Source organism: Haematobia irritans, chromosome 5, assembly GCF_050003625.1.
Source record: "Haematobia irritans isolate KBUSLIRL chromosome 5, ASM5000362v1, whole genome shotgun sequence".
Taxonomy (NCBI): Eukaryota; Metazoa; Arthropoda; class Insecta; order Diptera; family Muscidae; genus Haematobia; species Haematobia irritans.
The window spans coordinates 154,598,098-154,609,894 of NC_134401.1; the positions used below are offsets into that span (position 1 = coordinate 154,598,098).

At 36.1% G+C, this 11,797-nt stretch overlaps 4 protein-coding genes across 4 annotated transcripts; 3 read left to right on the forward strand and 1 right to left on the reverse strand.

The window, feature by feature from the left end:
- The first annotated feature begins 3,264 nt into the window (after positions 1 to 3,264).
- PolE2 (DNA polymerase epsilon subunit 2) lies at positions 3,265 to 5,149 on the forward strand. The gene is made up of 2 exons (XM_075311166.1): positions 3,265 to 4,059; positions 4,120 to 5,149. Exons 1-2 carry the CDS (start codon positions 3,357 to 3,359, stop codon positions 4,992 to 4,994), a joined length of 1,578 nt encoding a protein of 525 aa, XP_075167281.1. The 5' UTR covers positions 3,265 to 3,356; the 3' UTR covers positions 4,995 to 5,149.
- A 1,283-nt stretch (positions 5,150 to 6,432) lies between these two features.
- Positions 6,433 to 7,170, forward strand: mRpL52 (mitochondrial ribosomal protein L52). Its single transcript, XM_075309848.1, has 3 exons — positions 6,433 to 6,567; positions 6,635 to 6,780; positions 6,847 to 7,170. The coding sequence occupies exons 1-3, from the start codon at positions 6,519 to 6,521 to the stop codon at positions 7,036 to 7,038; spliced, it is 387 nt and encodes a 128-aa protein (XP_075165963.1). The 5' UTR covers positions 6,433 to 6,518; the 3' UTR covers positions 7,039 to 7,170.
- Positions 7,171 to 8,074: 904 nt separating this feature from the next.
- On the forward strand, positions 8,075 to 9,195 carry bonsai (28S ribosomal protein S15, mitochondrial). The gene is made up of 3 exons (XM_075309827.1): positions 8,075 to 8,362; positions 8,423 to 8,556; positions 8,621 to 9,195. Exons 1-3 carry the CDS (start codon positions 8,145 to 8,147, stop codon positions 9,106 to 9,108), a joined length of 840 nt encoding a protein of 279 aa, XP_075165942.1. The 5' UTR covers positions 8,075 to 8,144; the 3' UTR covers positions 9,109 to 9,195.
- An 809-nt stretch (positions 9,196 to 10,004) lies between these two features.
- LOC142238234 (uncharacterized) lies at positions 10,005 to 11,622 on the reverse strand. The gene is made up of 3 exons (XM_075309826.1): positions 11,424 to 11,622; positions 11,002 to 11,243; positions 10,005 to 10,836 (listed from the first exon to the last, which is right to left on the reverse strand). Exons 1-3 carry the CDS (start codon positions 11,471 to 11,473, stop codon positions 10,142 to 10,144), a joined length of 987 nt encoding a protein of 328 aa, XP_075165941.1. The 5' UTR covers positions 11,474 to 11,622; the 3' UTR covers positions 10,005 to 10,141.
- Positions 11,623 to 11,797: the final 175 nt, after the last annotated feature.

Sequence of the window (11,797 nt, forward strand, 5' to 3'; positions counted from 1 at the left end):
GCTGCATATTGATCTTATAAGGTGGGTATTAAGTTCGAGTTTAGCAGCTACACCCTCACAAAAAATCGCTTCTGTAACATATACTCCCAAACATATTTTGCTTCAAGCATATACATTTTTGGGTATTGCCCAAACATTTATATGTTTGATCTCTTCCAATATATAATATGTTTGAAAGCATATTGGTCTAAACAATATATGTTTGGGTAGTCTAAGTTCCAAACATTTTGTATTTTTGCATCCGAATTCAATAATGTTGTCTTCCAAAAAACAATATGTTATTATGTGAACATATAATATGTTTGGAAGCATTTTGCACCCAAAAATATATGCTTAAAAAAATTCTCCCAAACAATATTGTGCTCAAAATTTTATTTATTTATTAATATATTTACAGTCATAATGAATTATGAAAATAAACAGGTAATATAGGTGCTAACAACATAGGTTTTCGACCTGAATGCTCAAAATTTTGTTTCTGCCTAATTGTATATTCCCCCACATCTTTCTCACTTCCACGAGATTTTTTAGTTCTTAGCACCTTTTTCTGTAATACAAACATTGTAGAAGAAATTATTCAATTTTATGATTTTTTTTATTTTAATTTTACCTTTTGCCGGACGGGGACTCGAACAGCGGACCACACAGTTTGTAAGGATCAAAGAAGTAGCTGATCAATTGCCCAATGAAAAATAAAATGTTAATTTTGTAATAACAAGCAACAACCACCAACTTAATTCAATATCGCTCCCTGTTAAATAGCGCTCCAAGCTACTAAACACATATATGTTTATAGGCTATTTCTAAATTAATATATGTTTGCATCCAAGCATATTATATTTACAAACATTTTATGTCCCAAACATAATATGTTCTAACATATTAACATATATGTCCCAAACATGTTATGCTAGTTTATGAACATTATATGCTTGCACTCAAAAATATTGTGTTTAAAAATTTGTGTTCCAAACATATAATGTTTATAGCCAAACATATGAAAAACAGTCTTTTTCATCCGTGTAAAATCGCCATTTTCGCACAATTACTTTTCTTTAATAATCCAGTTTTAAGAATATAAACTTTATAAAAAATTTATTTAGCCTATTCCTCATCAAGTTATAATAAAAATCTGCATCTAAGAGACACAATTTTATATCTTATCTTATATTTTTGATTTTAGCGGCTAAACTCGAATTTATCCGGAAAATATAAATAATTTTCTAAAGGCCGGTATGCACTTCTAACGAAATTTCTGCTATGCATAAGATATTATTAACCATATTTTCTAACACAAATTCAGTTAGACTTTATTATCGATTGTTTACATTTTGCTCCAATAAGAAATACATGCAAAAGCTGTATTATTGGCACCTTTGCATACCAGGCTTAATGTTTGTATAATGGTCATTCAAAACTAATTTTCCGTTTACCTCTGTGTTTCATTCTGTGTTTACCTTTTGATTAAAAACCAAATAAATTCTCACGGTCAATGTCAGGAGACAGCGTGTTAGTTGAAATATACCACTCACCAATTCAATTTAATTTGGTATAAAAAATCCAATTCTATGACACCACATGTCTCTGGGACCACATAAATCAACGTATTTTTAATTTGAATATACCAACCAACATTCCCAACCCATAGTTATTCTACCTTCTCACACAACGCAATGCTTAAACAAACATGTCGGCATTGCCATTTAAATTGTCGGTCCAACCGTTTCTCTCTCTCTGTGTTGTTGTAGTTTTTAACCACGTATGAAAGCGAAAAGCCACTTTTGTACAATGCATACTAATTGCAATTCTACATAGCAAAGCAAAAAAGCATCGCTATTGCCTTCCTCCACGGGTATCTCTAATCACCGGCAATAGAATCATTGCACATCATATCATGGAAGGACAACTACAGTAACCGCAGCAGAAACGTCATTTGTATGGCAAATGTTTATGCACGATATCATACATTGCGAGAATAGAATTCTGAATTGTCCACGGATACAATTTGTTTATATATGTTACAAATTAGAGGTGTGCACGCGGGTAATAGTTTACTCACGCTCACGCACACTCACGACTGAAAAATCATACTCACGAACGATATTTTTGGTAGGACTCACACTCACGAAAAGAAAATTTGTACTCACGCACGAAAACGTCGTGACTCACGAAAAATACTGTGACTCATGAAAAATATCGTGACTCACGAATAATTTTATGATTAATTTACCTTACCGAAGTGTCTGAAAACATGAGCATTATTAAAATCCAGAGTGTTATTAAACTCTTAACATCCCAGTTGTCACTAAAATTGTAATTGAATTCAACTCTTAAGCGTTTTATATTGGTGAGCAGGAATATTCTCGTGAGTGTAATTCGTTACTCACGCACACTCACGAAAATATTATTTTCGTGACTCACGCCCGACATTTTGGTTTGTTAATCACGCTCACGCATACTCAAGCTGTTGTCATTAGCGTGACTCACGCACGAATCACGAAAATTTTCGTGAGTCACGACGATTTCGTGTCACGTGCACACCTCTAATACAAATATTTTAATAACAAATAATAATATTTAATAAATAATATTATTTTAATAACAAATAATAATATTAAACAAATAATACTTTTTAATAAATTTGATGTGTAGTAGTCTTTTGCTGTTTATAAGAAACATGGTAATTTTGTTAGCGATAATTCTACGACTAATTCGTAATCAATTATTCACATCAAATAACATTATGCACCTTTAAAGAAAATTCCGTTTGAGTGCTAATAAAAGCGGGCTCCATGTGAGGAAAATCGCAAAATGTCGATAACAAAAGCCAGCGGATGTTTATTGACTTCGGTTTGCGAGTATATGATACTGTTTTGATTACATCGATAATACCATATACATTCCACTGAAAGTACATATTGCCCGTTAGTAAGCAATAGAAACACATTTGTAAAGGGCAGATAAAATTGCATTTCTTTTGAATAATAGCCAATTTCCTTATGCGAATGCGAAAGCATTCTTTTCGGATATGAGAAATTGGCTATAAAAAAACTTTGTTATTGGCATTCAAACAAAATCTCTGTGCTTTTCAAACCATAGCATACATAGGTAACTCTACCTCCCTTATATCATCATGCCATTCTTATACACAACTAAATTGGGATATGGCAACAATTCAGAATGAGCGCGAAATGAAATCACATCTGTGTGTGCATCGATTGATCGTCTAAGGGAATGGGTTGTATGAGGGGTATGCGGGGTACTCTTGTTTACTTCTTCTTCTTCAGTTGTCTTGAATCGTAGTAGGTGTAGTGGTGGTGGCCGGTATCACAGGAACTATACTACAACAAGCAATCATGGAAGATTTAACCAAACTGAAGAAAAAAATTACAAACTCATTTAAGCTTAGTGGTTTCCTAATACGATCCGAAAACAGTGTTTTTCTAGCAGAGCAGCTGGCTCCTTTCGATGAGAATGAACGTGAGAAATGGTTGACAATTATAACTGAGAATCTTCAAAGTCAACGCCTAAAATCGGCGCATGTGGAAAGGGCGAATCTGGAAAAGGCTATCAACGAAATCAATCGAGTGGGTTTGGACGAGGGTGAATCTGTTTTCTCGGTCATTGATGCTTTTACCGTTCCACGCTATGTTTACAACAAACAAAACAAGAAATTCGAATTGGATACCGAACAACGTTCTATTTTGGCCAAGACCACTATGAAAGCGGGTCAAATGAGACAGCGGTATGAAATGCTGTTGCAGAAGACCCTAAGGCATGAATTGTTCGCTCCTGCAGTAATAGAAAATGGTGTTTCGGCCGAAAGTAGAGCCAAAAAATTTAAATTGCTATATTGTGAGAATTTGTTGGCCAATTCTGCCGTAGATGAGGCAGTTGTCCTTGGACTACTAACCCAATTGAAAGAGGGGAAATTCTTTATAGAAGATCCATCTGGTAGTGTGGAGTTAGATTTAAGCGGAGCCAAATTCCATGCTGGATTCTTTTGTGAAGGATGTTTCGTTCTGGCCGAAGGGTCCTATGCAGGTGGTGTATTAAAGGGTAAGTTGATATGGAAAGGTATAAAATAAAAAATAGGATTTAAAATATGCTCTGTTTTAGTTGATGGATTAGGTTTTCCACCTGCTGAACTAGCCACCAGTAGTCGAGCCTTTTTTGGTACCCAAAACAGTTGGGGTGGCGAATCGTCCAAATTACTAAAATATTCAGCTAGATTACAGGAACTGGAACGATCTAATACTGAAGCCACCATTGTGTTTTTATCTGATGTTCGTTTGGATTTGCCAATTGTCATGGAGAAACTAAGAATGCTTTTTGTGGGCTATGATTCGTGTCCTCCTGTGGCCATAGTGTTAATGGGTCCATTTGCAGCTTCCGAAAGACAACATCATGCCCTAAAACAACATCTCAATGCATTGGGTGCTCTAGCTAATGGCTGTGAGCAATTGAAAAAGCAAACGGAATTAATACTCGTACCCTCGAATGAGGATCCTTCCTCACCAAATATTTTCCCCCGTTGTCCCATACCCAAAACTCTGGCAGCTGGTCTGCTTAAAGTATGGCCCCGAACTCGATTAGCAACCAATCCATGCCGCTTACAATATTGCACACAACAAATTGTGGTGTGTCGTTTGGATTTAATGGCGAAATTTTGTCGTAATACTTTACATTTCCCACCCGATACATCGAAAATAGAACAACATTTTGCTCGGACCTTAATATGTCAAGGACATTTATCGCCTATACATCCCATTGCTATGCCAGTACATTGGGACTACGATGCTGCTTTGTGGTTGTATCCTTTGCCGGATTTAATTGTTATTGGTGACTCATGCCAAAGTTTTCAAACTTCTCAACATGGATGTACGGTACTTAATACTGGATCATTTGTTAAATCAAAATTTTCCTTCAAAGTGTATATACCACACAATAAAACCATTGAAGATTCGGAGATTCCGGACAATATGGAGGAGTAGTTAGGTTGATGTATTGATTTATTATAATATGAAAGCGACATATCTCATGATTGTATAAACAAAGTTATTTAATGTTCGCAGGACAGTTAAAAGAAAATATGGTATTTATTTACTTTTAGTGTATTATTTATCGAAAAAAAATATTGTATCCAAAATTATTCGTGTTCATTTTAATTTTTGAGTACATATGAAAAAGGACAAATCAAGATTTTAATTTGTCACTATTGCTGTGTCCTTCTGATGGGTTTCAAATAGAGGTGTGCACTAGATAGGGTCACGAAAAAAAGTTGATGCGGTCACCCCCCAGTTTTGTAGCATATTCGAAGACAATTTCAGAACACCAAAACTTTTTTCGTGCGCCCTACGACCCCCCGAAATACAGTTTATTGTGCTGTGTCGTCATTTGAAGTCCGATCGAAAAGAAACGCATATCGTTGTTCGTGGTTGATCAGTGGCTTTATTTCGTGCATTGGTAATCGGACACAGCACAATAAATTGTATTTCGGGGGGTCGTAGGGTGAACGGAAAAAAAGTTTTGGTGTTCTGAAATTGTCTCCGAATATGCTACAAAACTGGGGGGTGACCGCATCAACTTTTTTTCCCCTTTAGGCCGTGATCCTATCTAGTGAGCACGTGACACGAAATTGTCGTGACTCACGAAAATTTTCGTGATTCGCGCGTGCGTCACGCTCATGGCAACAGCGTGAGTGAGCGTGATTAACAAACCAAAATGTCGTGCGTGAGTGTGAGTCACGAATATAATACCTTCGTGAGTGTGCGTGAGTAACGAATTACACTCACGAAAATATTCCTGCTCACCAACATAAAACGCTTAAGAGTTAAACCCAATTACAATTTTAGTGACACCTGGGATGTTAGAGTTTAATAACACTCTCGATTTTAATAATGCTCATGTTTTCAGACACTTCTGTAAGGATTCCTGCTCACCAACATCAAACGCTTAAGAGTTAAATTCAATTACAATTTTAGTGACACCTGGGATGTTAAGAGTTTAATAACACTCTCGATTTTAATAATGCTCATGTTTTCAGACACTTCGGTAAGGTAAATTAATCATAAAATTATTCGTGAGTCACGGTATTTGTCGTGAGTCACTTTATTTTTCGTGAGTCACGACGTTTTCGTGCGTGAGTACAAATTTTCTTTTCGTGAGTGTGCGTGAGTCCTACCAAAAATATCGTTCGTGAGTATGATTTTTCAGTCGTGAGTGTGCGTGAACGTGAGTAAACTATTACTCACGGGCACACCTCTAATTTCAAACTGACATTGAGCCGAATATAAAGATTGGGTAAATATTTGTTTTTTTTATTTTATAAAGCACCATCTATGTAGAATTGTGATAACTGATATAGTTCGTGACAGGGATGGAAATTTTTGTACTAAATATTAGCCACTACTATACAACCTTGATAAAATATCATATGGCTGAAAAACCATAACAATTCGAGGGTTATGTTACAACAGAGGAATTGGCCATAAAAGTTTACAGAAAATACGTTAAAGATGCTGAGAATAAGCAAAAATGTTGGAGAATTGGTAAATAAAAGTTTCAGTAAGTATTGTTTTTGTTGCATACCACGTAACATCTAAGCAATAAGAAAACATGGAATTTTTTATAGCTCGGAATGTGGCAAGTACGAGTAAACTATACCTTGACCAAAGGTGGCGTGAAGGAAATGGTTTACCCGCCAATCCTAATAGTTTTGGACCACTTACTAACCTCCCCGACTACACTTATTTGGATGGAAGGCCAACACCAATGGGGGTAGGAATATTGTCACGTTCTCTGTTTCCTCATATTAACATGAGTCTTTTCATGTTCTATTTGTAGTCAAACCAGAGGAAACGTTTGATAAAACAGCAGGAAATCGCCGCTAAGATTGTTACCCTAAGCAAAGAACTGGATATGGCAAAACAAAGATTCCAAAATCTGAAGCAGAAGGAACAAGAGGACCGGCAAAAGGTTATGCAAGCAAAACTGAAACCAAAAGGAAAACTATTGCTTGCAAAGCCAGCAAAATAAATGGAATGCATGCAGTAACATACAATTGCGCCTTGATTGTAGAAGTACGATAAGTTAATCATTTAATAATAAAGTGTTCGTTATAAATAAAACAAGTATATACGGCCGTAAGTTCGGCCCGGCCGAATCTTATTTACCCTCCACCATCCATAATCGAATTACTCGGGTTGTGGTATCTTAAAACTTCTTAACATCGTATTCTAAATTGTGAGTTAGTCCATACTTGGTATATATTAGACAAAAAAGGTATGCATGGTTGTTGGATACCATATACTAACATCACGTACCAAATTTCAACCGAATCGGATGAATTTTAATCTTCCAAGGGTCTCCGGAGGTCAAATCTGGAGATCGGTTTATATGGGGGCCATACATAATTATGGACCGATTTGCATGGGTGTTTGGTCGTTAGAGACCATATACTAACACCATGTACCAAATTTCAGCCGGATCGGATGAAATTTGCTCCTCTTAGAGGCTCCGCAAGCCAAATCGTGGGATCGGTTTGTATGGGTGCTATATATAATTATTGACCGATGTGGACCAATTTTTGCACAGTTGTTAGAGACCATATATTTACATCATGTACCAAATTTCAGCCGGATCGGATGAAATTTGCTTCTATTAGAGGCTCCGCAAGCCAAATCTGAGGGTCCGTTTATATGGGGGCTATACGTAAAAGTGGACCGATATGGCCCATTTGCAATACCATCCGACCTACATCAATAACAACCAATTGTGTCAAGTTTCAAGTCGATAGCTTGTTTCGTTCGGAAGTTAGCGTGATTTCAACAGACGGACGGACATTCTCAGATCGACTCAGGATTTCACCACGACCCAGAATATATATACTTTATGGGGTCTTAGAGCAATATTTCGATGTGTTACAAACGGAATGACACCATCCTATGGTGGAGGGTATAAAAAAATATTGTTTACATTTTCTGAAATAGATTTTCTTTTTCTGGTAGAGTTGCCATAGTTTTAATCACCCCATTCATTTGAATGTCAGCTGTTTTGTTGACAGCTGAATTGTGACATAACCTTATTCCATACATCTTCTTTTGAGAGAACACGAAAGTGAAATCATTTTATTCTGTTTTAAAATGAATAATATTACACCCATTCTTCGGACTAGTGCTATTTTGATAAATCGCCAAGCCACCAGGCAATATGCATTTAAATCCGATCTTAAAATTAAATGGGTACGTCCCGAAAAAATTTCTTGTATCCATCCTGAAAAAAGTGGTGATTGTTCCAAATTGCCCACAGTAAATCCCAAAGAATTGATGTTAGGTTTTGAAAAATCCAAGGAATTGGAAACGTGAGTGTTTCATACCATATAAAATTTCTTTTGTTTTTAAACCACCACTATTCTTTCCAGGGCTGATGCTACTGTAAAATCTCTTTTCGAGTTAGGCAATAACCCCGCATATAACACACACAAATATTTTAGTGATAAACTAGTAAAAGAGGTTCAAAGACATTCACTCGATTATGGATCCATGGAAGCAAAATGTAAGTAATGAAATGCGGCAAATATATCGATGTACAATTTAATAAAATACTTGAAAAAATTTAGTGGCCAAGATGACTGTTTTCATTAGACGCTATCAACAATACATGGAAGAATATCCTCGCGATAAGAAACGTAAAGTTCTGCTGAAAGAAATGATTGAGAAACGTAAGAAATACCTTAAATACTTACGTCGCTGGGACTATAGACGTTTCGAATGGATATTGGAAAAATTGGATTTGGTATATAAACCCCCACCAGCCGAATTTCATTGGATTACACGCAAAGAATCATTGCAAAAGCTTACCGATATACATTGCGAAAATTTGAGACAGAAAAAACTAGCGGAATACAGAAAGATCTTGGAGGAGCAGCAGATTCCATTTTTGGAAGATGCTATTAAGAAAATGCAATTTGTACGCCAAGAACAGTTAGATCTTGGTATTCCCGTGACAGTAACAGAAGAAAACATTGCAGAGCATAAAGCTAAACTAGAGGATTTGAAGCAGTTGAGAGAAGAAACAAAAACTGCGACCAAAAGTCAGGAGATATAAAACGAACGCAATGTTATTACATATATAGGTTGGCAATAAATGTTGATTTAAAAATAAATAAATGTACATCATTTTGGTACAAACGACTATTATAGGCTCTATCTCTACACCGAACGATAGAAATTTAAAGATGAAACTGTTTGCTTACATTTATTAAAACGATAAAACTCGTTCAACATAGAGAAACAGGCCGTTAATCTGACTTCAACTTTGAAAGTTTCAAAACTTTCAATACAATTTTTTTTTCTTGTCCCACCAACCATCGAAGTTGAAAATATATATAATATATAAATGTACGTATCTAGGGGTGATATGGGCAAACCCAATCTTGAAAATGTGAATTTTCAATATCTTTAGATCGTAAATTTCATAGTATCCTCTGAGCTTTTACAGCTCTTGATGGTGGTAAGTACGGTTTATATATCCCTTTTATTTAGGAATTTATAATGGAAATCTGATCCATTGTAAAAGTTTCTACTGACCTCGAATATGTAATGAAAGGAATAGCATACGCATGATTCTTTTGTCAATGCCATCCCGGTCGATAAACGAACCCTGTACCTTTGTTTTGCAAGACTAAAACATTTCACCGTTGCCAAGGTTAGGTTAGGTCCACTCGGAAAGTTCGTTAATCAAACAGCTAAAATTTCGTATAATCCACTTCGTTGCTGATATATTTACTCAATTTCATATATTTTTATGGAAAATCAATAACTGGCACCAGAAGTATATTCAGACAGTAAAGTCGAATGTGTTATCTCAGAAGAAGTCTTAAGCTTTCTAGTATATACATTTCAACATATAATATGGTGAGTTTTTTGATATCTTTAATTCGGCTACTTACTTACCTACATACTTTGTTAGGTTCGAAGCGATGTATTAAAAACAATGCTTGATTTTCTAGTCTGTGCTTTCTCGAACTTATTTTTCGAGCTACAAATTTGCAAACAATAATTCAATTGATGTTCAAACTTCATATTCAATCATATTTAAATCAACTTAAAATCGATTTAGCAAGTATGTTGCTAAATAATTAACGTCTACGCTTAGATGAGTGAGAACGGGATCGAGAACGTGTACGAGAACGTCTATAGGATCTTGAAGACTTGTGCGATGAACTTGAATTCCGGCTGCGATTGCGTTTGGAAGATGGGGAACGTGTGTGTGATTTAGAACGTGATTTTGAATAATCACTGCGCCGTAGACGACGGCTATCCGACGAAGAATTCTTAAATTTATCCCTAGACATTGAACGATCACTTTTGCTTCCTGATTTATTTCTACGGGGACTGCGACTTGGTGAACGAGATCGTTTGCGACTTGGTCTGCTAGTAGACTTTGAGGATGATGATGAAGAAGAAGATGAGGATGATGAAGAAGAGTTAGAGTATGAACGTGATCGTCGAGGTTTTCCTTTTGTTGAATTGCTATCGTCATTTTTATAATTTTTTTCTTTACTATCATTTGATTGTTTGGTTTCCAGCTCTTCATCCTCATCTCCGAATAAATCATATTTGGCTAGGTCGTCGTCACTTCCATCTTCTTCATCTTCGTCCTCTTCTTCTGATGGCAATTGTTTTCCATCATTTTGTGAGTTCTTTTTTGTGTCCATGGAATTTGAATTTTTCTTACGTTTTTTCAGGCGACCAAATTCATCGTATTCACTATCTGATTCTACATGTTCCTTGTATTCTACAACACCACGATCGTTGTATCCACCTCCAAAACCTAAAATGAAATCGGGTTATAATATTGATATATGGGCTATGACATTGCATAAAAGCATCAATTTAAAGGGCCGAGTAAAATAATAAATTATATTCTTTTCCTGTCATTTAAATCAACCACAACCACCCCTGAAATTTCGCCCCAACTTTCTCATTTTGTACTTACCGGTTCTTTCTTCATTATCTGTGACCTTGGGAGCATTGCAAATATTACACGTCTGACGGCGGGCCCAATTAACATTCCCACATTTGTTACACTGCCAATCTTCAGCGCTAAAAAGACCCTTGGATTTTTCGGCTGCCACCTTGCCTATTTCAGTTCCCAGCTTCCTTGATCCACGCTCGGAACTACGGGATCGACGACATTTGTTACATTGACTTCGACGTCCAAAATTGAGATGACGGCAACTGTGCGAAAATAATTATAGAAAAATTGTCGCAGTGTCGCAGACACCCATAAAAGAAGTTCAATTATTTCAAGGGCACCGGAAAGACACGATCAAATAAGAAAGAATTAGATTAGTACTCTATCGAATTTTCATTTGGACTTTATGGGTGTGTGGTTTCTATTTCCAAAGCACCACTCACGTTACATCGCCACAAATCCAGTCTCCGCTGCTCTCAACGTTGGAAGACATTCTCCTTCTTTGTTAGCTAATGAAATCTTGTTAAAGCACCACGAAATCCAGGACACGCTCCGAAAAATGAGTGGAACAAAGTTTTTTCAGATCCAATCCTTTTTTTCGGCCATTTTTATTTGCCCCCTTCCTTCACAGAGTAGACAACGTCTCTTTCACCTAGTACGGTAATCGTAAGCTTTAATCGATGTTATCGATAACAACATAATGCCCGAATACAAATTAAAGGTACTGCCAATGAAACAGCTGATTCATTTTTTCATTCGGAGGTTGCTAAAAAATGTTGGCTGTTAGTTTTGATTTATAACCAAAATGTGTTTTGTA

Coding starts and splice junctions, on each gene's coding strand:
- PolE2 (XM_075311166.1), top strand. CDS start 3,357: ATGGAAGATTTAACCAAACTGAAGAAAAAAATTACAAACTCATTTAAG. Junction 4,060..4,119: donor TGCAGGTGGTGTATTAAAGG/GTAAGTTGATAT, acceptor GCTCTGTTTTAG/TTGATGGATTAGGTTTTCCA.
- mRpL52 (XM_075309848.1), top strand. CDS start 6,519: ATGCTGAGAATAAGCAAAAATGTTGGAGAATTGGTAAATAAAAGTTTC. Junction 6,568..6,634: donor ATTGGTAAATAAAAGTTTCA/GTAAGTATTGTT, acceptor AATTTTTTATAG/CTCGGAATGTGGCAAGTACG. Junction 6,781..6,846: donor GAAGGCCAACACCAATGGGG/GTAGGAATATTG, acceptor TTCTATTTGTAG/TCAAACCAGAGGAAACGTTT.
- bonsai (XM_075309827.1), top strand. CDS start 8,145: ATGAATAATATTACACCCATTCTTCGGACTAGTGCTATTTTGATAAAT. Junction 8,363..8,422: donor AAATCCAAGGAATTGGAAAC/GTGAGTGTTTCA, acceptor TATTCTTTCCAG/GGCTGATGCTACTGTAAAAT. Junction 8,557..8,620: donor TGGATCCATGGAAGCAAAAT/GTAAGTAATGAA, acceptor GAAAAAATTTAG/TGGCCAAGATGACTGTTTTC.
- LOC142238234 (XM_075309826.1), bottom strand. CDS start 11,473: ATGTCTTCCAACGTTGAGAGCAGCGGAGACTGGATTTGTGGCGATGTA. Junction 11,244..11,423: donor TGGATTTGTGGCGATGTAAC/GTGAGTGGTGCT, acceptor ATTTTCGCACAG/TTGCCGTCATCTCAATTTTG. Junction 10,837..11,001: donor AGATAATGAAGAAAGAACCG/GTAAGTACAAAA, acceptor ATTTCATTTTAG/GTTTTGGAGGTGGATACAAC.